This window comes from Mustela nigripes, chromosome 17, assembly GCF_022355385.1.
Source record: "Mustela nigripes isolate SB6536 chromosome 17, MUSNIG.SB6536, whole genome shotgun sequence".
Lineage (NCBI taxonomy): Eukaryota > Metazoa > Chordata > Mammalia > Carnivora > Mustelidae > Mustela > Mustela nigripes.
Window position 1 is genome coordinate 43376883 of NC_081573.1, and position 21968 is coordinate 43398850.

General features: G+C 45.4%; 3 protein-coding genes across 6 annotated transcripts; 1 reads left to right on the plus strand and 2 right to left on the minus strand.

The window, feature by feature from the left end:
* Positions 1–1761: 1761 nt before the first annotated feature.
* COG8 (component of oligomeric golgi complex 8) lies at positions 1762–11251 on the minus strand. Of its 3 annotated transcripts, XM_059382435.1 has the most exons (7): positions 10801–11251; positions 9458–9665; positions 7403–8230; positions 5255–5423; positions 4364–4518; positions 4261–4282; positions 1762–2436 (listed from the first exon to the last, which is right to left on the minus strand). In XM_059382435.1, exons 1-7 carry the CDS (start codon positions 11193–11195, stop codon positions 2279–2281), a joined length of 1935 nt encoding a protein of 644 aa, XP_059238418.1. In that variant the 5' UTR covers positions 11196–11251; the 3' UTR covers positions 1762–2278. The 3 variants fall into 3 exon arrangements, with proteins under 3 accessions (XP_059238418.1, XP_059238417.1, XP_059238416.1); XM_059382434.1 differs by having other exon boundaries at positions 2347–2436; positions 4207–4518; positions 10801–11250; XM_059382433.1 differs by lacking the exon at positions 1762–2436 and having other exon boundaries at positions 4051–4518; positions 10801–11250.
* Positions 11252–11341: 90 nt separating this feature from the next.
* NIP7 (nucleolar pre-rRNA processing protein NIP7) lies at positions 11342–14010 on the plus strand. Its single transcript, XM_059382441.1, has 5 exons — positions 11342–11507; positions 11619–11705; positions 11803–11941; positions 12457–12597; positions 12811–14010. Exons 1-5 carry the CDS (start codon positions 11452–11454, stop codon positions 12928–12930), a joined length of 543 nt encoding a protein of 180 aa, XP_059238424.1. The 5' UTR covers positions 11342–11451; the 3' UTR covers positions 12931–14010.
* Positions 14011–14219: 209 nt separating this feature from the next.
* TMED6 (transmembrane p24 trafficking protein 6) lies at positions 14220–20983 on the minus strand. 2 transcript variants are annotated; one of them, XM_059382440.1, is made up of 4 exons: positions 20731–20983; positions 19087–19207; positions 16928–17079; positions 14220–14697 (listed from the first exon to the last, which is right to left on the minus strand). In XM_059382440.1, exons 1-4 carry the CDS (start codon positions 20941–20943, stop codon positions 14464–14466), a joined length of 720 nt encoding a protein of 239 aa, XP_059238423.1. In that variant the 5' UTR covers positions 20944–20983; the 3' UTR covers positions 14220–14463. The 2 variants fall into 2 exon arrangements, with proteins under 2 accessions (XP_059238423.1, XP_059238422.1); XM_059382439.1 differs by having other exon boundaries at positions 14256–14697; positions 19087–19213.
* Between the last annotated feature and the right edge of the window lie 985 nt (positions 20984–21968).

Consider the following 21968-nt stretch of genomic DNA (forward strand, 5'->3'; position numbering starts at 1 on the left):
TGGTCTTTGATTTGGTTAGGAATGGCTGCTGAATTGTGACAACTTTTTGTTGGGCTCCTTGAAGGCTCAGGCCCAAGGGCTCCTCTCCAATGTGGGTACATCGGCCCTGCCTCAATACCATGGGACCCCTTGGCAGCAACTATGGCTGGCATCTTTGTCACTTAGGAGTCCCCAGGGCTCTCACTTTAGTTATGTGCCCTCAGCCAGCAGTTATTGTTTGTGAACACTGGACTAGAAGCCAGCACAGGACATTGCCCTGCTCGTACGATTTCTTTTTAGCTACTTGTGTTTTCTTATTCTACCTCCAGCCACCTTTACTTGAAGCAGGTCCTTGCTTGCTTTATTTTTAAAATCTTCCTTTCTATTGCTCAGACACCTTGACAAGTCATGGGTTAACAGAAACAGGCTGCTGTGGTTCATCTTCACAGCTCTGGTCACAGCTGTCACAGATGTCATGCCTCTCCATCACCAGTGACAGGATGCAGGGTGATGACTGTCCTATTCACATGTGAGGCTGAAGTCACTTCAAACTGATGGTGTGCCTTCACCATCCATGTTAAACACCACTCAGAGGTCCAGAGGCATTTCCTCCCCTAAAAGCTAACTCTGAAATTCACTCCTCCCTACTTGGGAATTCTGTCCCAAACCTTCTGTCTACCTTGGCTTTCAACTTTGGTAATTGACTTCTAAGGTAGGTGACTTCTGAAATGTTCCTTGGCTCAAGATGATTTGTGAGTGTGGTTATTGTGGCTGATACATCTCCCTGAGGTGGGTGACGTTTTATTAGAAATGCAGATTTGTGGCTTTAGGCTGTAGTGGCTAGTTGGACAAATCCTCCTAGGTGGATTTGGTTACAGTAATGCACATCCTGATGTCAGCAATACAGAGTTTCAGGTTTTCTCCAAGGTCCTTTCTGAGCAGCCACATACTCTCGGGCCCCCAGATCAGAAAGCTGCAGGCAGATGTTACCGATCTACATTACAAAGGCATCTGTAAGGACGTTAACCACAGAGCGAGGTAAGGAAGCATCAGAATATTCTGAAGCCACCCTGCAGGAGCTTAGGAACATTGTCCAAAAAGGAAAGGAGGGTCACTGACTTCTAATTTTCTTAAGGATCCATGTTTTTAGTATACACACCTCTCCAGTGGCTGAATATCTAACATGACCTTGGAGCAGTGCTGGCTCCTATACCCTTCCAAAGTTTAATGCAGAGAGAGCCAGTTACCTTTGGCTTGACCTTGTAGGGCCCCATGGGGTGGTCTGTTTCGAGAAAGCCATACTGGATCCATTTAGTTAACTACTGTTTAAAACAAGTTTTTTCTAAACAACTTCCGGGACTGACTACAAGGGTAACAGGATTTTGAGGATTGTGGTAAGAGTACCTGTGTTGCAAAACTCAACATAAAAATGAGGCAAGACCAGTATCTAGAGAAACAAGTTCCTTTAGATCTTGCAAAACTCTGACAGTATCTTAAGGCTAATCGTTGGTCAGGTTGATGCTAATTTATTTTTCCAAAAATAATTGTGACCAGGAAGCACAAGTTTTGCTTTGTTTCTTTTCTAATTGTGACAGGAAGAGGTTCATTGCTTCCTCAACTATCATCCCTCCCCTAGCCCTGATCCATGAGCTCCACCACAAGAATGAGCCAAACAGCAGCTGCCCAAGAAATCTTAGCAGGGAAATCATCACCCAAAACTTGTGACCCCGGTAAAATGTGTAGGTACTCATTCATGTTAATACTGTCATTAAACACTTCATGAACTGTGACCATTCTGTTCTGTTTTACTTACACAAGCAAACTGCTGTTCAAGGCAAAGGACTGACTCTGCAGGTAAGACACATACAAGCCCTTTGTAAACATAAGAACTCAGTGAAGATGATCAACCACAGTCTTAACCTGCATTTTTAAACAAAGCTTTCAGATATTAGGCATTATGTCATTATCAAATCTTGGCTCAGGGTACATTATACAGGTCTATGAAATAATGTCTACTAAGAGTGGTTATTTATTTTCCCCAATCACCACCAACAAAATCATCAGGAAATGTTCACTCTTTTGGGGGAGTTCATTTTCTTCTCAAGTTGAAGGTAATATTTTGTCCATGGCTGATTTCAGGGCAAACATTTTTGATATACTCCTCTGACCTGGTTTGGCAATTCACTGTTTTCTGTCAGACCAAACCAGTATCAAGTTGATACCAGGCAAGTCAAACCCAGCTCAAATCCCAAGTGTCCGTGTTTTGGTTTCCAGAATCCTCAGATGCAGCAGAAAAAAATTAATCATTCACCTCCATCCAGTAGATGTTTGTAAATGTCTTGCTGTCCATTTTGTCAATGAACAGGCAGCCCTGCAAGTGGTCCATCTCGTGCTGGATGATTCGGGCTGCCCATCCGCTCGCCTGCCACACGACCTGCTCCCCTTTGGGGTCCAGCCCTGCAAAGTAAGTTACAGCCTGGTTAAGGATATGCTTAACCGCATCATTTTTAATCTCCTCACCTTTCCCCTACCTCTGGTGTTCACAGAAGGCAACATAGAAGGGAATGTAGACAGCAGCCCCTATTCTTCCCAGAAAAGATGCCTCAACCATGTGCATTACCAAGTATTCAATGTGGCTCTAACGCTGACAATAGGTTGCCGGACTTACTATGAGGCCGAGATGAGAAATGATCTTTGTAAGGTGCCTCATTTCTAAACATTTCTCCCATTTCTGAAGTACTGCTGATTTATTTCAATTCCTAAGAGTCTTTCAACTTGGTACACTATGAAATTAAGGGATACCATTTACTTTCTGACCTGGACCAAGTGGCCTACTTAAGAGGAACAATCTTCCCAACCCCAGCAACAAATCACATTCCACAAGATATCCTGCGGTATGACAAACATGTACAGTTCATCATCCCGGCCTCGGGAAAGCTGGGTCCCACTTCTCCCATTCCACCACGACAGATCCAATTGGGTAAAAAGGGTACGTGTGTGAGACAGCCAGGGAGAGGGCACACAGCAGAGGACCTATGATGAGGTACTGTCGGAACTAGGCCACGTTCCCAGCCCAAGCCAAGTCCCAGACAAGCTGTCTCTGCTGTCACACTAGCCCCCATCCCCATCAGTCAGTCTTGAATCACGTCCCCTGCAGGGTTCTGCCCGCAGGCTTCGCTGAGCCTGCACTTCACAAACCTGCCTTTTAACTGGAGCTTTGAGAAAACTACATAGGACCAGAGATCGCCGCTTCCATGGGCAAAGGGGAAGAGCTGCACGCGTTTACCCAACCACCCCAAAGCCACCGCCCTGCCCCTGCCGCACCTGAGATCTGCACGGCCTGGAAGCGGGGTACGCAGGCCAGGAAGCCGGCGACGCTCTCGCAGCCCTCAGGGAAGGTGACCAGGCGGCTGTCTAGCACCCGCAGACTGGGGTTCACAAACACGCGCAGGGGGAAGGGCTCCATCTGGCGGGCCTCGCGCAGGCGCGGCGGGCAGGCGCGGAAGAGCGCCTCGGGGAACTCCAAAGCCAGCACCTGCAGCGGCACTCCGAGCTGCGGAGCGCTCAGGCCCACGCAGCGCCGGCTCCGCATCACCTGCACCAGCCTCTGCACCAGCCGCTGCAGTTCGGGCCCCGCCAGCTGCGCCGGCTCCACCGGGCCAGCCACGGCCCGCAGCGCCGGGTCGCCGACCTGACACACGCGCGGGTAGGGCGGCTGGGGCGCGCCCAGCACCAGACGCCGCACATAGCGCCAGTAGGACCGCCGGCGCGCCGGGCCCTCGAGGCTGTCCCGGGTGGGCGCCGAACTGCAGCCCCGGGCGCCGCCGCCCGCCGCTCCCCCTGACCACGATGGGGCTGGTCCCAAGCAGGGACGCGCCCGCGCCAGGAGCGTCCCCAGCAGCAGCGGCGCTCCCATTCGGTTCCCGGTACGCGGGACAGATCCTCCCGGTCGCCTGCGCCCTCCCCGGCCGCCGTAGGCGAGCGCTCCCGTCGCGGGGAACGCCGGGAAGCCGAGTTCTCGCGCGCCTTCCGGAAGCGCGAGCGCGGCCCCAAGAGCGCAGCCCGCCTCCGTGACGTCAGCAGCTTTATTACTGAATTTCGTGTTTTTATGTATAATCAACCGTTTGCAAGCGTGACGCATGGAGGTTCCCCCTTTCGTATGCGCTCACGAATGCCTTCGCAGCCTACCCCCTGGGGCTGCGCCGTGCTCTCCAAGGCCGGCCTCACCTCTCCGCGGGCGCGGCAGAAGCGCTGGCCGCCCCGCCCGTTAGGTGTCCGCACCCGGGACCTCAGCCGGCGGCGCCTCAGCGGAGTCCGCCTGCTCCTGCGCATCCTCAGGGCGAGCTGCAGCGGCGGCGGGTTCCATGCCTGACTCCTCGGCGGCGGGTGCTGGAGCTGCGAGCTCCGGCGCCAGCTCCTTGTCATCCAGACAGAGGACCAGCTCTCTCTTCGGCAGGAGGAAGGCAAGAGGCTCCTGGACGAGGCCGATGTTCACATGCCCAAGGTTTCCGTACTTGGAGAGCTGAGTGGGTGGAATGCCTGACCCACAGGTAGAGAAAGTGAAATAGAAAAAAACGCTTAACAAATTTAAATATTGATGTGTCGCAGAGGAAAAAAAAAAATTATAGGACGTAACAGACACAATTTCCACAATGCCATACAGTGAAAGGCGTTTTTGTGATTTGGGACCAAAAACCATACTATAAATCGAGACTTTGAAGGTAATCTGGAACAACACGGTGGAGGGTTGATGGAGTTAAGAGCCAAGAGAACCTCGGAAGGCATTGGCTTCCTTGTGCCAGGCCCAGGGAGAAAGCTGGGGGGAAAGTTGCCAAGAGCCACTCTGCTGGTGTGGCCACAGCGAAGTGAAGACAGATTGGGGAAAAAAATCTTTTCAAAATACCTTTTCTGGACATTTCATATTAATAGAGTCATACAATATGTGGTTCTCCTGTAACTAGCTTCTTCCACTTAGCCAGATACACACATACTGTATTATTTCATTTATATGAAATGTCCAGAAAAGGCAAATCTGTTGTAATAGAAGGCAGATTAGTGGTTGTCAGGGGCTAAGACTGGGATTGGGTAATGACTACACTGGACAAGAGCGTTCTTTTTAGGGTGATGGAAATGTTCTAAAACTGGACAGTGGTAATGGCTGTATATATCTGTATACTTACTAAAAAACAGTGAATTTTACAAATAGGTGAAATATTTAGTATATGAATTATGTCAATACAGTAGTTGTCAAGATCTTTCCCCTCCTTTCTCTTACCTAAGGTCTGTGCTATCTGAGCTGGTGGAAAAAGGACTTGGAGACAGCGATTTAAATAAGGAACAAGGTCTTCCAGGAAGACAGTGCAGAACTGGACAAAGAGCTCTTGCTCCTCACTGTTGAAAGCAGCCTCTTCTGCGCGATGGAAGGCCAGGATTGTTTTGGTTACCTAGGAGACAGGGGCACCATCAGTCACTAGACTATCACCATCAGTGGTACCTGAAACTAAGCACAAATATGCAGCCCTCAAGTTTTCATAAAGAAAGTCATTCCAAACAGTACATTATATTACTGTCTTGTTTAAATTCAGAATTGTGGTCTCTCCACAGTTCTTTCGCTTCGTTGATGTATTTTTGACCCAAACCCAACTTGTTTCATTACTGGCACACTTTCCACTTCCAGTGGAAGAGCATCAAGGTTCTTGATTCCTACAGGAGATGGACCACAACTATATTGGGTCCAGGAAAATGAGGCAAAATTATAAAATATTTTTACTGAGTAAGGCTTCTGAGGTTCTAGGAAGCTAGACCGCTAAAAAATTATAAAAGAACACTGAGCTAAAAAAGAAGTTCCACATTAAAATAAAAGAGCAACCTAGCTGACGTTCCTGGTTCAAGTCCTAGCTGTGCCACTTGCTGGTTTTGTGACTTTGAGGTGATTGAACACTTTGTGCCCCCTGTTCCTCAGTTTCCTTATTTATAAAGTAGGGCCTGCAACAGGATCTATCTCTTAGGGATGTGAGGATCAGTTCTCAATAGATATAAAGTATAATGAACACGACCTGGAATGAAGTAAGTTCTACATAAACATTAGCGCGTTACTATTACCTGAATTCATTGACTACAAAGTTTCAGTGCTCATGCTTCCTTCCTCTTTCAGGAGGGCTTGAACAGACTTTTTTTTTTTTTTTTTTTTTTTTGAGTAACACAAGTGGGAAAGTTTATTAAAGCAAAAAGTACACTCGAGATATGAAAGCGGGCAAGCCCAAGAGTAAGAGAGTTGGGCTCAGAAAGATTTTATATAACCATGTCACAGCTGCCACCTGGCGGACAGCAATTGTAAGATGCTGTAAGTCATAAGAAACATCCCATTATATAAAGGTTTAAATATGTAAAAGATATTTTACAGGAGATCATTAGTTGTAGTATTTCTTGTATTGTGTAGAATTCTAAGATGGTTCTTAAGAATCCCACCCCTGGTATCCACGCCTTTGTGTAATCCCTTCCCCTTGACTGCAGGCAGAATGTGTGGCTTGTTTCTAACCCCTACTTAATATGGCGAAGGTGAAAAATTTGCAGATGTAATTAAAGCCCCTAATCAGTTGACTTTGAATTAGTCAAGGGATATCCTGGTTGGGCCCTACTTAATCAGATAAGCCTTTTAAAAAAAAGGTTTAGGGCGCCTGGGTGGCTCAGTGGGTTAAGCCGCTGCCTTCGGCTCAGGTCATGATCTCAGGGTCCTGGGATCGAGTCCCACATCGGGCTCTCTGCTCAGCAGGGAGCCTGCTTCCTCCTCCTCTCTCTCTCTGCCTGCCTCTCTGCCTACTTGTGATCTCTCTCTGTCAAATAAATAAATAAAATCTTAAAAAAAAATTAAAAAAAGGTTGAGGATTTCCCTACAAATAAAAGAGACTCACCCAGGAGAGTTGCTCTCTGTTGGCCTAAAACAGAAAGCCACACTTTATGGAGGGAGGTGGCTTCTAGGACCTAAGGGCCTTAAACCTACAATTGCAAAGAACAGAGATCTAACAACATGAATGAGCTTGAAAGGGGACCCCAGGCTTCAGATGAGACTGCCGCCTGGCCAATACTTTGACTGTAGCCTTGTGAGATCCTGAGCAGAGAACCCAGGACTCCCAATCCAAAGAAACTGGGAGACGAGAACTGTGTTATCTTGGCTGCTACGTTTGTAGAAGTTTGTTATGTAGCAGGAGAAAACTAACACATTACTCAGTCATTTTTACAGGTGAGCCACTTTATGTATTGTTTTAGGTCCCGTCATGGGGGACTAACTAGAGCTTCTCAATCAGAAAAAGTCTAAAACCGCACTAAGCCTAAGTCTGCAACCACGTATCACACAGACTTATTTTTTACAAAAGTCTGGCCACCTGTTAGAAGCCCCAGCAGGGAGCCAGCAGAATGTGCTCACCTTGACAAGAGCGTCCTCCAGGGCCCTAGTCACTTCCTGTGCCAGGGCCACAGGGCAGCAGAGGCGCAGATCATTGAAGGCAACCAGAATATTGTTGAGGAAGCAGGCAAGTGGGGGGAAATCCAAGAGTACCATGGGTGGCTGCAGGGTCCCCGGCTGAGTGACTGGCACAGCAGCAGGCAGGTTACTGCTGCCCAGGATGGTTGGAGCTGAGATGAGGGTGTAGGAATTCATTTCATCCTCGAACTTTTCCACTGCTTCCTGAATTGCCTTCTGGAAAGTGCTGATGGCCACCCGCTGGAAAACAGGAGCCAACTGGCCCCGGAAATCAACCCCGACCCGGCTGAAGGACAGCCCAAAGTACATGCACTGACCCAGCAGAGAATCTAGACGACCACCAATCCCCCGGTAAAGGTCGGTCTCCAGCACCTGCAGGAACTGTGAGACTCTCTGTAGCACCCAGCCATAGAAGATGGCACTCTCGTTTATAGTGTGCTCACCCATGGCAGGGGGCAACAATGGGTCCTCATCAGAGAATATGGCACGGTACTGGGTGATGATATCGAACAGATGGACACGGCAGGCCTCAATGGTTTTTGTGATGTGGAAATAGGGATCGTCATTGGGGATGGCAGTCAGAATGGAACGGAGCCAAGCATCTCGGGCCTGAAGAAACTTCACCCTCAACTCAGCCTCAGTGAAGATATCCATGCACCGGAGGAAGCTAATGACACGGAGGCAGGCGGGGAGCTGGATGTTGGTTCTTAGTTGCTGGATCAGCTGGCTCAGCATCAGCTGCATGGACTGGCGCACTTCGTTCACGATGCCCTGACAATATAGGGAGTCGGTCACATCACAGTGGGAATGACACTTCCGGGAACCCATTCCGCTACCCCTGAATAATTGGAGATCAACATTCCCACTGCTTTCCTGATATGAAGATTTCCTAAAGTTGATGTGTACAGGTTTACCAACAAATACCGCATTCACTGTGGCCTACAAGCCCTGTTTAATTGTCGTGCCTCAGCAGCTTTCTAATTCTGTCCGTCTGCTCACTGCAGTCCAGTCACACTGGCTGTCTTTTTCTTTTTTCTTTTTCTGCCTTGTATTTTTTTTTTTTTTTAAGATTTTATTTATTTATTTGAGAGAGAGAGCATGCACCAGAGGAGGGAGGGTCAGAGGGAGAAACAGACTCCTCGCTGAGCAGGGAGGCCAACACGGGACTTGATCCTATGACTCCAGGTTCATGACCTGAGCTTAAGGCAGTTGTTTAACCAACTGAGCCACCCAAGCGCCCTTGTATTTCTTAAACACTCTCAACTTGTTCCCTCCTCAGTCTGCTATACCTGGTCTTTCCACTTTCTGGTTTGCTCTTTCCCCACATCTTTGTGTGACTGGTTCCTTCTCATCATCTGGGTCTCAGTTTAAATATTATCTCTCCAGCAGAGCCTTTCTTCACTACTCTACCTAGGGTACATACCCTAGTCTCCTACCCATTCCCTAGTTTATTTCCTTCAGACAGTTACCATTATCTGAAAGGATCATATTATTTATTTACCAACTATCCGCTTACATTCATGAAATCTAGGACCTTCTGTGCTTTGTGTCATTGTCTCCCCAAGACCTAGATCAGTGCCTGGCACATGATTAATATTTATCAGTTGAATGAATGAATGAATGTTTCATGTTCAAGCCTGCCTGGCCACTAGAAACCAAAATAAAACGTGCAAAATTTCCCTAAGGTTTCTGCCTAAAGGTTCAGTGATAACCACAGAATTACTGATTATAAAAACATCAGTTTTGGGCGCCTGGGTGGCTCAGTTGGTTGGACGACTGCCTTCAGCTCAGGTCATGATCCTGGAGTCCTGGGATCGAGTCCCACATCAGGCTCCCAGCTCCATGGGAAGTCTGCTTCTCCCTCTGACCTTCTCCTTGCTCATGTTCTCTCTCACTCTCTCTCTTTCAAATAAATAAATAAAATCTTTAAAAAAAAAAAACAAAAAAAAAACAAAAAAAAACACATCAGTTTGTGTCCTTTTGGGGCAGTGTGGCTACCTGGATGACAGGGATGGAGGAATATTTCCTTTCCAGTCGGCGTACATAGGCTGCAAGCTCCAAGGCCTCTTCATAATAGCTGTTCCGGACACAGGTGTCCATTAGCTGAGGAATCTCCAGGATTTCCAGGATTTCTGTGTGCCGGTTTAGAGTCAGGGTGTTCATCCGGCGGTTGGAGCTGATCTCCTCAGCCTCTTTAACAAAGTTCCTAGTAACAGACAGGAGAATATTGGTTGCTCACTACTCTACATCCAAAACTTAGCTACAATTACCAAGAATTTATTATGAACTGGACAGTGATCTGGATGGTTTATGATTTAATCTTCACACCAAACCTGTGAGGTAAGTACTATCACCCTTGAGGCAACTTTAATCCCAGAGAGGCTAAGCGGCTTGTCCAAGATCACACAATTAATAAATGATAAAAATCTGTGAGCCCAGATCTGCCACTTAACTAGCAGTGGCAGGGTACTTAGGCTCTCTGAATTCTCTCCTTATTGGTAAGATAGTAGGAGGACCCACCTCATAAGCATGTGAGGATTAAATGAGATGATGTGTATAAAGCATTTAACACAGAACCTGACACACAGTAAATGTTAATAATAGCTATTCTTTTTGTGATCCCTAACCAGCTTAGAAGCTATAACCTTACCCTCAAGTTCCCTCAGCCTCTTCATCTTTTCTTAGCGTGTTGTTCCACTTTTAACTCCACAGTTTTCCCTTCTCCATAACTACAGAGACCTGCTTTATGAAGTCCCCTATATAGGAAGGCGGGCGGAAGGGTATAGAAGCTCTTGTCAAATATCCAAAGACTCAAAACTTAAATTTTATCGAGAAAGGCTGAAAGGTAGAATTAAGGATAATAGACTGAGGCCTAAAGAGGCAGAATATGGCATAAAAAGGAGAGATTTTTTTGGATAATTTTTGCTGCCTCCAAATGAAAGGATTTCGTTGTCCTTTGGGTGGTCGGCTCGTGTAGCTTATAGCTGGCGATCGTAGAATGTTAGCTATGTCAGACCCAATAAGTGCTTTGCGTGGATTCTCTAGTACTCACAACAGTCCTGTGAGGGAGGGACGTGCAGCTGTTTTCCAATCCTGCCTTGGGGCAGGCTTACTAGCTTCCAAGTGCCCCTAGACAATCCCCAAGCCATCTCAACTTCCTCATACATAGAATGGGAATAACAGTACCTACCTCGAAAGCTGTTATGAAGCTTAAGTGGATTTTTAAAATGCTCAGAGGAGCACCTGACCCATGGTAACTGCTATGTGTTAGCTATTTCTTTCGTCATAAATGTCAGCTATTACAGTTGCTAAAAGCCCCCTTAGTGCCAGGCCCGCCGCACCTGCAGCTCTGCTGGAAGCTGGGCAAGCGGTCGAGCAGGCGGCCGAGCGACGCCTCCACGTCGCCAAAGAGGCGGTGGATGCGCTCGGTGCACTCGGCGCCTCGGATGAAGGTCTTGTAGTTGGCAAAGGCCAAGTCGCGCGTCTGCTGCAGCAGCAGCGCTCGCTCTTCCGCCAAGCGCTCGGGCTCGCGTCTCAGCCGCTCCAGCCCGGAGCCGCTCAGCTCCCGGAGGTAGCGGCCCACGTCGGGCCGCTCCCGCCACTGGGCCTCGGGGAAACGGTCTCGGAACAGCGATGCCAGGAGCCCTTCATCCTCCACCTCCCCGAGAGCTGCGGCAGTGGCCGTCGTTGTGGCAGGCTCCGTGGTTGACGAAGCGACTGTCGCCGTCGCCGCCATCTTCCAGCAGCAGCGTCACTTCTCCTCCGGCCCTGCGAGGGCGCTGGCTCGGAATCCAGGACCGGAAGCAGCGGGGGGTTCGTATCCGGCCCGCTTGCTTTGCCGATGGTCCTCCAGGCTGCGGGGCACTGGGGCAGGGACCAAATTGACGGCGGCTAGAGAGGCAGGCTTTGGGGTTGCCAGGGAGCGGCCGGCGGCTGACTTCCGCTTCCGGCCTCTGAGGCACGCGGATTCGGTGTTGTAACCCAGCGGGAAAATGCGGCCTTTAACTGAAGAAGAGACCCGAGTAATGTTTGAGAAGATAGCGAAATAGTAAGAGCGCACGGAGGGGAAGGGGAAATGTGTGTGTGGCGGGTAGAGTGGGGACGCGGGGCCGGGAGGAGGCTGTTGGGGCGCTGTCTCCAGCCCTCCTTTTGCTTTCAGCATCGGGGAGAACCTTCAGCTGCTGGTCGACAGGCCCGACGGCACCTACTGTTTCAGGCTGCACAACGACCGTGTGTACTATGTGAGGTGAGGCGGTGCCGGGTGGACGACAGGAGCCCCGGGTGGATAACTGGGTCCCACCATCTTCTCCCATCTGACACCTTCTTCTTCCTTACCCCTTCAGTGAGAAGATCCTGAAGTTGGCGGCCAACATCTCTGGGGACAAGCTAGTGTCGCTGGGGACCTGCTTCGGAAAATTCACTAAGACTCACAAGTTCCGGTTGCACATCACGGCTCTGGATTACCTTGCACCCTATGCCAAGGTTTGTAGGGTGGTATTCAGTCGGCCACTGGGGAGGAAGGAAGGCAAAGATGAGGGCCACGTCCGAACGCAGATAATCGGGTAGCTTCTCTGTCACGGAGTCCGTGCCAGCTCGTGGGGATGTGTGCAGGGCTTGCTGCTTGGGCATGGTTGGGATTCTGGCATGAGGATGCTGTATGGTTGCATAGTCCTAGTTATGTCCAGCAGAGTAGAAAAGCCTATGCAGACCCCACTCAAGAAAAGCAAATTGGTGGCTTTGGTGAGAGCGTAGTGGGATCCAGAAAAGGAGCTTTTAAACTATCCGTGTGAGAGATTACAGAGTTGAGGAAAGAACTTTCTGGCAGTTCTCTTTAGGGCGTGAATAATTTGAGATAACCATCCATTTTTTTCTCTTTTCCTTAAAATGCTTTCAACATATCCAGCAGCTGGCTTATGTGCAGAGATACAGCAAGTAGGATTTTAATGCCTCTTGGATTTAATTCTGTTTTTTGTTTTTTGTTTTTTTTTTTTTTATAGTATAAAGTGTGGATAAAGCCTGGAGCAGAGCAGTCCTTCCTGTATGGGAACCATGTGTTGAAATCTGGACTGGGTCGAATCACTGAAAATACTTGTCAGTACCAGGGAGTGGTGGTGTACTCCATGGCAGACGTCCCTTTGGTGAGTAGAGATGGTAGCTGTTATAAAAACCAAGTATCTTTTTAATCAAGAAGGATGTATTTTCAATCAGTGCGCTTTAGAGACTAAATTTTCAGCACCTTTCAAATTTCTCAAAGATAAGAACTGTATTTTTTCATCTTCATTATTTCTACCCCTCAATGCGTGCCAACTGAATGACTTGAGTGAATCAGTGTCTCTTCTTTTGAATCCCAGGGTTTTGGGGTGGCAGCAAAGTCTACACAAGACTGCAGGAAAGTAGACCCCATGGCGATTGTGGTATTTCATCAAGCAGACATTGGGGAATATGTGCGGCATGAAGAGACTTTGACTTAAAACGAAATCATCGCAAGGACTTATGGCTGTGTGGAAGGGCCTAGCTTTCTTTCCTGTGTCTGTGTAGGCTCCATCATCATGTTGAATTTTGTCAACACTGTGACTTCTTCAGGGACTTCTTAGTTTAATATTCTATTATGGACGAATGCAGGCTGGATTCTTATGCGGAAATGGCTCAAAAACAGTGTTTCAGATCTTTGCGTTTGTGACTAAATAGAATACTGTGTTTTATATTTGAATCAAGGGGCTTCTTGTCTTGAGTAACAGGTTCTAAGTCATTGGAACTGAGGACAAGAATAGCTAGCTTATTGTTATCTGTGATAACACTGTTTTCCAAACTCATGATAAGAACACAATTGATTTTCTTCATTATTTATTAATACCATGGAAGTCAGATATTACCATATTAGAATGGTAGGTCACATGGGATTTTACTAATGAAATTTGGATAAAATAACAGCAATTTGTTCTGCCAATTTTCTATATAGTAGGTTCTGTGTGGTGTGGGAGAAAACCTTGGATTCAAACCCTGGTTCTGACACCTGCCAGCTGTATGGCTTTAGAGGCGTCATTAAACTTTGATAAGCTTATTTTCTTCTTTTGCTTCGAAAAACAGCTTTAACCATCTACCTAAGAATGGTTTTTAGAATTAGAAATCACATTTGTAAAGCACTTAGCACAGTGCCTGGCAAATGTTAGGTGTTAAACAAATGGTAAGAATTATTTTTATGTGGTATATACCGGGTATTTCTATTACTAAGGATAGGATCTCCTGTAGTTATAGTATAGTTTTGATGATATATCTTGGTTCTTGTTCTCCTTTTTCTTAGATGGTATGATCCCAGGCTAATGTTATTTTCATCACCTTGATTTCTTAAAACGTGATTTCCCTTACAAACCTTTATTTACCTGACTGGACTAGACAGAAAGCACTAATCATAGACACTGAAATAATTCAGCTCCTCCCCCTTTGTCCATGCCTGCCAAAATTATTTTTGGAATTATTAAAATGTTTTTTAATGAAAAAATTCCACTAAGTTTTTTAAAAACTGCCTGTATTATAAAGCATTTCTTTAAATACACTTTTTTCCTGCTTATTTTAAATTCCAAAGGTGACATCTAAAAATAAAATTTTCAACTACAACAAAGCAGTCTACCAATTCCTGTTTTTGTATGCAACATGTAAAACAGATATGTTTTGTCCCATTTTTTTTTTCAATTCTTCTCCTTCCCAAGGTTATGTGTAAACCCTCTAGATAGACTTAGTAAAGGTTGAGGGACCGCTGTATGTTGAACAGTAGTTTTATGGTAGCATTTGGTACACACTTTAGTAATAGCTAATATCAAAACTTGCACATTTATTATTTTGTTGCCATTTTGAGGCAACTGGAGAGGAAAGGAAAGCAATAGACTCAGATGTTTGAACAAGATAAATTGATTTTTTCCAGTAATCTACAAAGCTTATTTGACCAAAACTTTGACAGAGCTTCTGCCCCAGAAGAAGAGAGCCTAGGCTGCTGTAGTCATTTTGGCTTAGCATCTTGGCTTTTTCGTGTCTGTAGTCTTTGGGACATTGAAGAGACGCTTCAAGAAATACAGCTGCAGGATTCCAGAAAGAATAATAACAAGGCTCTGAGCTGTTGACCACCAGTTCACATAGTTATAGTTTGATTGGAGAAGGAAAAAGTCAGCCATTTTCCTCATACGGGCAAAGTTGTAGTATCGCCACATGTGGAAGATATTGTTCTGCACCTTCCGTGTACTCTCCTGTGGGACAGAAAATGAAGTAAAGAGAGGGTCCTCCCTACCTCCTGTCTAGTCTCACCTGGGTGCTCACGAGCACTAATCTAAGTTACCTGGAAGTTGAGTAGCTTACTTATAATTTTATGATACATAGTAAGTTGGTTATTGTAGTTGTTAGTAAAGCTGGTTTTGCTGTATATGAAAAAGTCTGGTTTTTTTTTTTTTTTTTTTTTGGGTGGTGAGCAGCAAAGCAAAATTTATTGAGCCGTAGCAAAGTGATAGCACAAAGCTCCTGAAAAGGGAGGGGACCCAGGAGGGTTGCCTAAAAGACACAATTTTATAACGAAAAATTTCAATGTTGAAACTAGAAAGCTCTTTCAGGTGTCTCACAGTATTTCTAGATTTAGGTATGTACTCTGTATGTCATTGCTATTCTGGTGATGTCTTCTGTTCTTCGAATATGGTAGAAGACTAGGGCCTACAGACTTCTTATTAAAGGACCAGATAGTAAATATTTTCGGTTTTGTAGGCAGTACAGTCTGTTGCAACTACCAAACTCTGCCGTTGTTAGCACAGAAGCAGCTGTGTATAATTGTCAAATGAGCATAACTGTGTTTCAGTGAAGTGTCATTTGCGGAAACAGGCAGTGGGCTTTTGTGCACTGAAAAATACTATCAAGAAAGTGAAAAGATATCCCACAGAATGGAGAAAATGTTGGCAAATCACTTATCTGATAAGGGATTTATATCCAGAATATTTAAAAAAACTTATACCTCATCAATAAAAAGACCACCCAATTTTAAAATAGGTAAAGGATTTGAATAGACAGTTCTCCAAAGAAGATAGACAAATGGCCCAAAAAACATGAAAAGGTGCTCAGTGGTCTTAGCCATTAGGGAGACAGAACTCAAAACCACAAGATACAACTCCACACCCACTGGGATGACTATTAATAAAAGAGACAGTGGCATGTTGGTGAGGATGTGGAGAAATTAAAACCACATATGCTGGTGGGAGTGTAACTTGCCTTGGCCACTGGAGAACAGGAGTTACAAAGTTAAACAGATGACCATGTGACCCAGCAGATTATACCACTTCTTTTTTTTTTTTTTTTTTTTAAATTTTTTTTAAGATTTTATTTATTTATTTGACAGAGAGAGATCACAAGTAGGCAGAGAGGCAGGCAGAGAGAGAGAGGAGGAAGCAGGCTCCCTGCTGAGCAGAGAGCCTGATGCGGGACTCGATCCCAGGACCCTGAGATCATGACCTGAGCCGAAGGCAGCGGCTTAACCCACTGAGCCACCCAGGCGCCCTATACCACTTCTTGGTATACGGAAATGAAAACATGTTCACACAAAAACTTCATGCAAATGTTCATGGCTGCATTATTCATAATAGCCAAAAAGTGGACAACCTAAATGTCTATCAGCTGATGAGTGGATAAGCGAAATGTGGTACAGTCATACAAGAGAGTATTAGTCATCCATAAAAGGGAATGAAGTACTAATATATGCTACAATATGGATTAATTTTGAGAACACACTTCACTAAGTGAAGGAGTCTGGAAACAGGTCCCATTGTATGTACTCATACACTATATGTATGATACATACATACAATGTACAGGATAGGCAAATTTATAGAAACAAAGTTGATTAATGAATGCTTGCCGAGGACTAGGAGGGGTCCTGGGGAAGGAAGAGTGACCAAGGGGTGTAGTTCTTTTTGGGTGATGAAACTGTTCTGGAATTAGATGTGATAGTGGCAGGACCTTGGGAATATACTAAAAACCTCAGAATTGTACACTTTAAAATGGTGAATGGGCCATTCCTCTTTTTTGTGTTTTTTTTTAAGATTTTATTTATTTATTTGACAGAGAGAAACCACAAGTAGGCAGAGGGGCAGGCAGAGAGGGAGGGAAGCAGGCTCCCCGCTGAGCAGAGAGCCTGATGTGGGGCTTGATCCCAGGTCCCTGAGATCATGACTTGAGCCGAAGGCAGAGGTTGTAACCCACTGGGCCACCCAAGTGCCCCTGAATGGGTCATTCCAACGGGAAATGGACCAGATTTAGTTTGTGTGCCAGAGTTTGCTAACTCCTTGTATAAAACAAGTGAGGAATTTGAAGAGCTCCAAGTCCTAAAAATTAAAGGATTCAGATCACTGTGCCTGTTTGGTTTCTCCCCAGGTGAGCACTCACTCAGGTGATATTATTTCCAAGGATGTTTCCATATTGTTACTCCCACAAAATGGTTACCTCAATGGCATCCAGAGTATCATTCAGTTGTTTTCTTTCATTCTTCTGTTTGTGGTCCATCTCAGGCCCCTCGTAGAAGACTCCAAAATTGAGGTACACTTGTACCGAACCAAAGTGATTTTGCTGATTCTTTAGACAAAGCTGATAAAAACCTGTAGGAATCATTACTAAAGCTTGGTCTCCACCCTTTGTTGATCCAACACCCTCTAGGTTTCCCCGAAGATACATGTGTACCAGTGTGTGTGTGTGTGTGTTTTTTTTTTTTTTTTTTTTTAATTTTTATTTATTTGTTTGACAGATTACAAGTAGGCAGAGAGGCAGGCAGATAGAGAGAGAGGAGGAAGCAGGCTCCCCGCCGAGCAGGAAGCCCGATGCGGGGCTCGATCCCAGGACCCCGGGATCACGACCTGAGCCGAAGGCAGCGGCTTTAACCCACTGAGCCACCCAGGTGCCCCTGTGTGTGTTTTTTTTTTTAAAGATTTTATTTATTTATTTGTCATAGAGAGAGAAGCGAGAGCAAGCACAGACAGACAGAGTGGCAGGCAGAGGCAGAGGGAGAAGCAGGTTCCCCGCCAAGCAAGGAGCCCGATGTGGGACTCGATCCCAGGACGCTGGGATCATGACCTGAGCCGAAGGCAGCCGCTTAACCAACTGAGCCACCCAGGCATCCCATGTGTACCAGTGTTAAAGGTGCTACTGTAGTTTCCTTCCTTTTACTTAGGAAGTAGAAAGATCCAATTTTTTATGTGGAAACCTTACATGATCTTCCATGAAACTTATTTTACTAAGTACAAATTACAATATAGTGTTTTGCCAAATATTAGTGACTTAGTTCTATAAATTTAAGTAAATTTAAGTTAGTTCTATACTAGATTGAAAACGTTTTCTCTGTCTTTTTCAACATATATTTCTCACATCTCTTATTGAAGCTCTTCTGCTTGACAAAGTGAACTGAAATTAAGAGCATGGTTGTTTTCCTGCTTCTTATACACCATTAGAACTGGGGGATACCATCTTGAACTTGAGACTAGAGAAAAAAATGATGTGTTTGCATGAAAGAAGCTATCCTGCTGAATGGAGTAACTTCCTGCAAGGTGGTTTGTACAGGAGCCGATGGTTTAGGGTATATACTGGTGCTGATTCTGAACGGGGGTTGCCACCCTTTGTATGTATGTGGAAGTGGGGAGAAGCGGAATTAGAAAGGTGTGGCAGCATATTTGTTTGTCAAAATGATTGGATGGCAGTTTTGGCAGGTAGGGGCCAAAGGTGCTAACTAACCTAGAGTGCTGAATATCCTGTGCTACACAATGAAGGATTGTTTTATGTCCTTGTTGAGAAACATTGTCTTTCTTCATATACCCGGCTGGTAGAAAGGGCAGTTAAAACTGACCCCATGCTGAGGGCACTTGGGTGGTTCAGTTGGTTAAGCATCTGTCTTCAGCTTGGGGTGCTGGGATTGGGCCTCATGTCTGGCTCCCTGCTCAGTGGGGAGTTTGTTTCTCTCTCTCCCTTTGTCCTTCCCCTGCTTGTGTGCTTGCCCATGTGCATGCTTGTGCTCCTGCTCACTCTCGAGAGAAAAAAGCAAAACCCAAAAAACTGACCCATGTTGTCCAAGGTGGGGACAGACTCGATCTGGCTGTATAAATTTTCTGGTGACTGGAGAAGTGCTTTGTTGTGGAACGTGGGTATTTTCACTGTGATGCATTACCTTTCGCTCTGAGTCTTCTGTTTAGTAACTGCCTCAAGTACTCTGAATAGAAAGAAGTGCTGTCCTCAAATAAATTTGTTAATTGGAATTCTGTATTATAAATGGATCTATTTTGGTCACTTTCTCATAACCTGTTCAAATGGAGACAATGAGATAAAAGTGAGCTTCTGGACTCTGGAGTTAAAATAGTCACCTTGAGACCCTGTCCCGAATCTGCCAGGGGACAGACTGCCTCTGCTGCTGGCAATCTGCTGTAAAGTTTTGATGTTGGTGCTCAAGGCTAGTTTTTGGTGTTTGAAGCTGTTTAGTCCCCCTACTGTTTGATCATCCCTCTGTGAAAAAGCCAGAGCTTTTACATCTCATGTACTTCAGTAATTTCAGTACTTCCTCATTATTGACCCAGTTTCAAAGAAACTAATGATTATTACAGTAACTGGTGATGAAAACAGACCTGTTTCTTTGGTAGAGAAGTTTATCTGGCCTCGAACACTCTGAGAGGAGTCTATGAGGAAACCCTGTGGGGTGTGTGCAGTGGCAGCAACATGTCGGTCATGTGACATTCCCAGTGTCCGCTGCACCTGCCAAGACACATTAAAGAGGGAGAAAAGCCCCTGCTACATCACAGAAAGCTAGCTAAATGCCACGATTGACATTCCTGATCATCTGCACAGTGGTTCTCAATCAGGGATGGTACTGCCCAGTCCTCCCTGGGAGTTTGGATTGAGACAACAGTGGTGTTGGGGGTTGAGTAGAAAGAGACAGCAATATTGAACATCCTACCACGTTAGAAACAGTATTGTAAGACAAAGAATTACCCAAAATGCCAGTAACACTCCTCTTAGGAAGACCTGCCTCAGAATGTCCATCTGGTGTGTATTGATTGATACGTATGTTTTTGTAGAGTTCTTGATTGAACTTGCTTGGTTTTGACTTCCCTGGTGGTGTCTCAGACTTGGGCTTACTTGCTGCTTGACAGCAAATAAATAGGACATTCAATAGCCACTTCTCAAGCTGGATCTTGATAAGCCCATGCTACAGTGTGCTTACTAATAGCTACTGTCCTGTTATAAATTGAGAGATAAGAAAAGGCTCTGATAAACTAACTTAAAATAAGCTTTGAGTTACAGTGCAATGGAATAAGATCAATATAGTCTTACTATGTAAACAAAATTTAGAAAGTTAACAGGTTTATTTTTTTAATTATTTTAAAAAATATTTTATTAATTTCTTGGACAGAGATCACAAGTAGGCAGAGAGGCAGGCAGAGAGGGAGGAGGAGGCAAGCTCCCCGCCGAGCAGAGAAACCAATGTGGGGCTCGATCCCAGGACCCCGGGATCATGACCTAAGCCGAAGGCAGAGGCTTTAACCCACTGAGCCACCCAGGGGCCCCAAGTTAACAGGTTTCTAAGACAAAGAACAAAAGAAATTAACAGCCTTTGACTTTACTATTGAGTTCACCATTCTTGAGCACTGTGGTATAAGACCACAGGATGGATAAATGTACTTAGCCTATCAACAGGCAACTTGAAAACATTCCCCTTCCCAAAGAAATAGAGGCCTGCCTGACCAAATAGAGGGATCCTGAGCCAGTGATTCTGTGGTCTGCCAGAATTACTCCTTAAAGCAGCAGAGTAAATGTTGCTCTCCCAGCCCCATAAACTGAAGCATCTTTCTTTGAAATAATCAGAGTTTGTTTCCAAAGTTCGTGTAAGTTTTCATTCAACTTTGTACCATATCCATATTGTTTTATTATTTTATAAAAATGGATTCTCTCTCATCTCCAAATCTGAGTTAATATATATTTGATTACCTCTCCAGGAAGAGGCAGTATGTTTGTCCCATGGCTTTGAGCACACCTCAACTGCCCCCAGTTTGAGAAGTCAAGCCATATGTTTTAGTGATTAGTCATCCATCAAGAGTTTCCATCCAAGTGCAGATCCATTTCATTAACAGGTAGGGAATCACAGCATAATAAAGACAACCAGAATCCTGTATTTGAATAAAACCTGTCCCACTTTGCAAAAGGAAACAAACAAACAAACAACAACAACAAAAACAAGTCCCCAGTATGGCGAGAGGAGCCCGTGTACTCACCTCATAACTGAAATATAAGTATCCAGTCTGGCGGGCAAATTGCCAGAAGCATTCTGTGCCTGCTGGAGGGATCATGATGGCAAAGTCAGATCGATCTGCTCCATGGAAGAGCAGCTGGTCCCCAGAGCCACTAAGGGGTTCTGTCTTCTGGCTCTTAGCAGAAGTCACTAGGTTCAGAACCACCAGTCCAGCCCCAAAGAGCAAAGGGAACATGTTGCTTTTTGGAGACTCCTCTGCAGGTGAACTGCTTGCAGTCTAGTGAAACCAAGCAGTTTAATCAACTGCTAGGGTAATCATTAACTTAGCCTGGTTTCAGGGCCACACGTGGATATTCCATAATAGAACTGGCACGATATCCTCATGCTTGGCTCACAGGAAGTGTTTTTGGTTTTACCTCAAAAACTCAAGGGATGGAGCACCTGAGTGGCTCAGTCGGCTAAGCATCTGCCTTCGGCTCAGGTCATGATCCCAGGGTCCTGGGATCGAGCCCGCATGGGGCTCTCTGCTCAGCAGGGAACCTACTTTTCCCTCTCCCACTCTCTCTGCTTATACTCCCTCTCTTGCTGTCTCTCTCTCTGTGTCAAATAAATAAATAAAATCTTTAAAAAAAAAAACCTCAGGGGCTTATCAAACCTACTTCATGGGTGCTAGATAGAATCTTCTCCAGAAGAGGCATTTTTGTCCTTCCTTTGGGTTATCATTTTTAAGTTCTTCTTGGGAATAAGCACTGGGTAATTTTATTTACAACCATCTGAATAAACAGACAAAGTTTGCCTGGAGAGATTTGTTTCTCCTATTCGTATCAGGTTGCTAGATGCTCCAATAAGATATGTGGGGCAAACCTGAGCGAACAGAGTATTTTCTGCCCAGTGCTAGATCTTAGCAAAAAGCACAGCATGTTAATGTGTGCAAAATTTTTAATGGACAAATAAAGTGAGCAAGAGGCAGTGGTCAGAGTCTTCCACTGATAATCCTTGTTCTACTTTCCCCCTTACTGATCCACTCTGCTAAAGCTATCCAAAAACCCACTTAAAGAATATATTGTTCAAACCCTCCATCTTTCCTCTTTTATTTATGACTTCTTCGGCACTCAAAGCAGGGAAAAGGTTCAATTGAACACCTGCTGACTTCATGGCTGGCATTGAGCTAAAAGATTTACTTGCTTCCTGTGTGTTCTCACAACAGCCCTGGGAGGGGCTTAGAGATAAGAAAATGGACATTCAGAGATTCCAGTGGCC

What these genes read in the sequence shown, in the direction of transcription:
- COG8 (XM_059382435.1), bottom strand. Translation starts at nt 11,195, where the DNA reads ATGGCGGCGACGGCGACAGTCGCTTCGTCAACCACGGAGCCTGCCACA. An exon ending in AGCTTCCAGCAGAGCTGCAG is followed by an intron (nt 9,666 to 10,800) that starts GTGCGGCGGGCC and finishes GTCTGTTACTAG; the next exon opens with GAACTTTGTTAAAGAGGCTG. An exon ending in TCAGATAGCACAGACCTTAG is followed by an intron (nt 4,519 to 5,254) that starts GTAAGAGAAAGG and finishes CCTGTGGGTCAG; the next exon opens with GCATTCCACCCACTCAGCTC.
- NIP7 (XM_059382441.1), top strand. Translation starts at nt 11,452, where the DNA reads ATGCGGCCTTTAACTGAAGAAGAGACCCGAGTAATGTTTGAGAAGATA. An exon ending in TTTGAGAAGATAGCGAAATA is followed by an intron (nt 11,508 to 11,618) that starts GTAAGAGCGCAC and finishes TTTTGCTTTCAG; the next exon opens with CATCGGGGAGAACCTTCAGC. An exon ending in GACCGTGTGTACTATGTGAG is followed by an intron (nt 11,706 to 11,802) that starts GTGAGGCGGTGC and finishes TTACCCCTTCAG; the next exon opens with TGAGAAGATCCTGAAGTTGG.
- TMED6 (XM_059382439.1), bottom strand. Translation starts at nt 20,943, where the DNA reads ATGTTCCCTTTGCTCTTTGGGGCTGGACTGGTGGTTCTGAACCTAGTG. An exon ending in ACTTATATTTCAGTTATGAG is followed by an intron (nt 19,214 to 20,730) that starts GTGAGTACACGG and finishes GTGTCTTGGCAG; the next exon opens with GTGCAGCGGACACTGGGAAT. An exon ending in ATACTCTGGATGCCATTGAG is followed by an intron (nt 14,698 to 16,927) that starts GTAACCATTTTG and finishes TCTGTCCCACAG; the next exon opens with GAGAGTACACGGAAGGTGCA.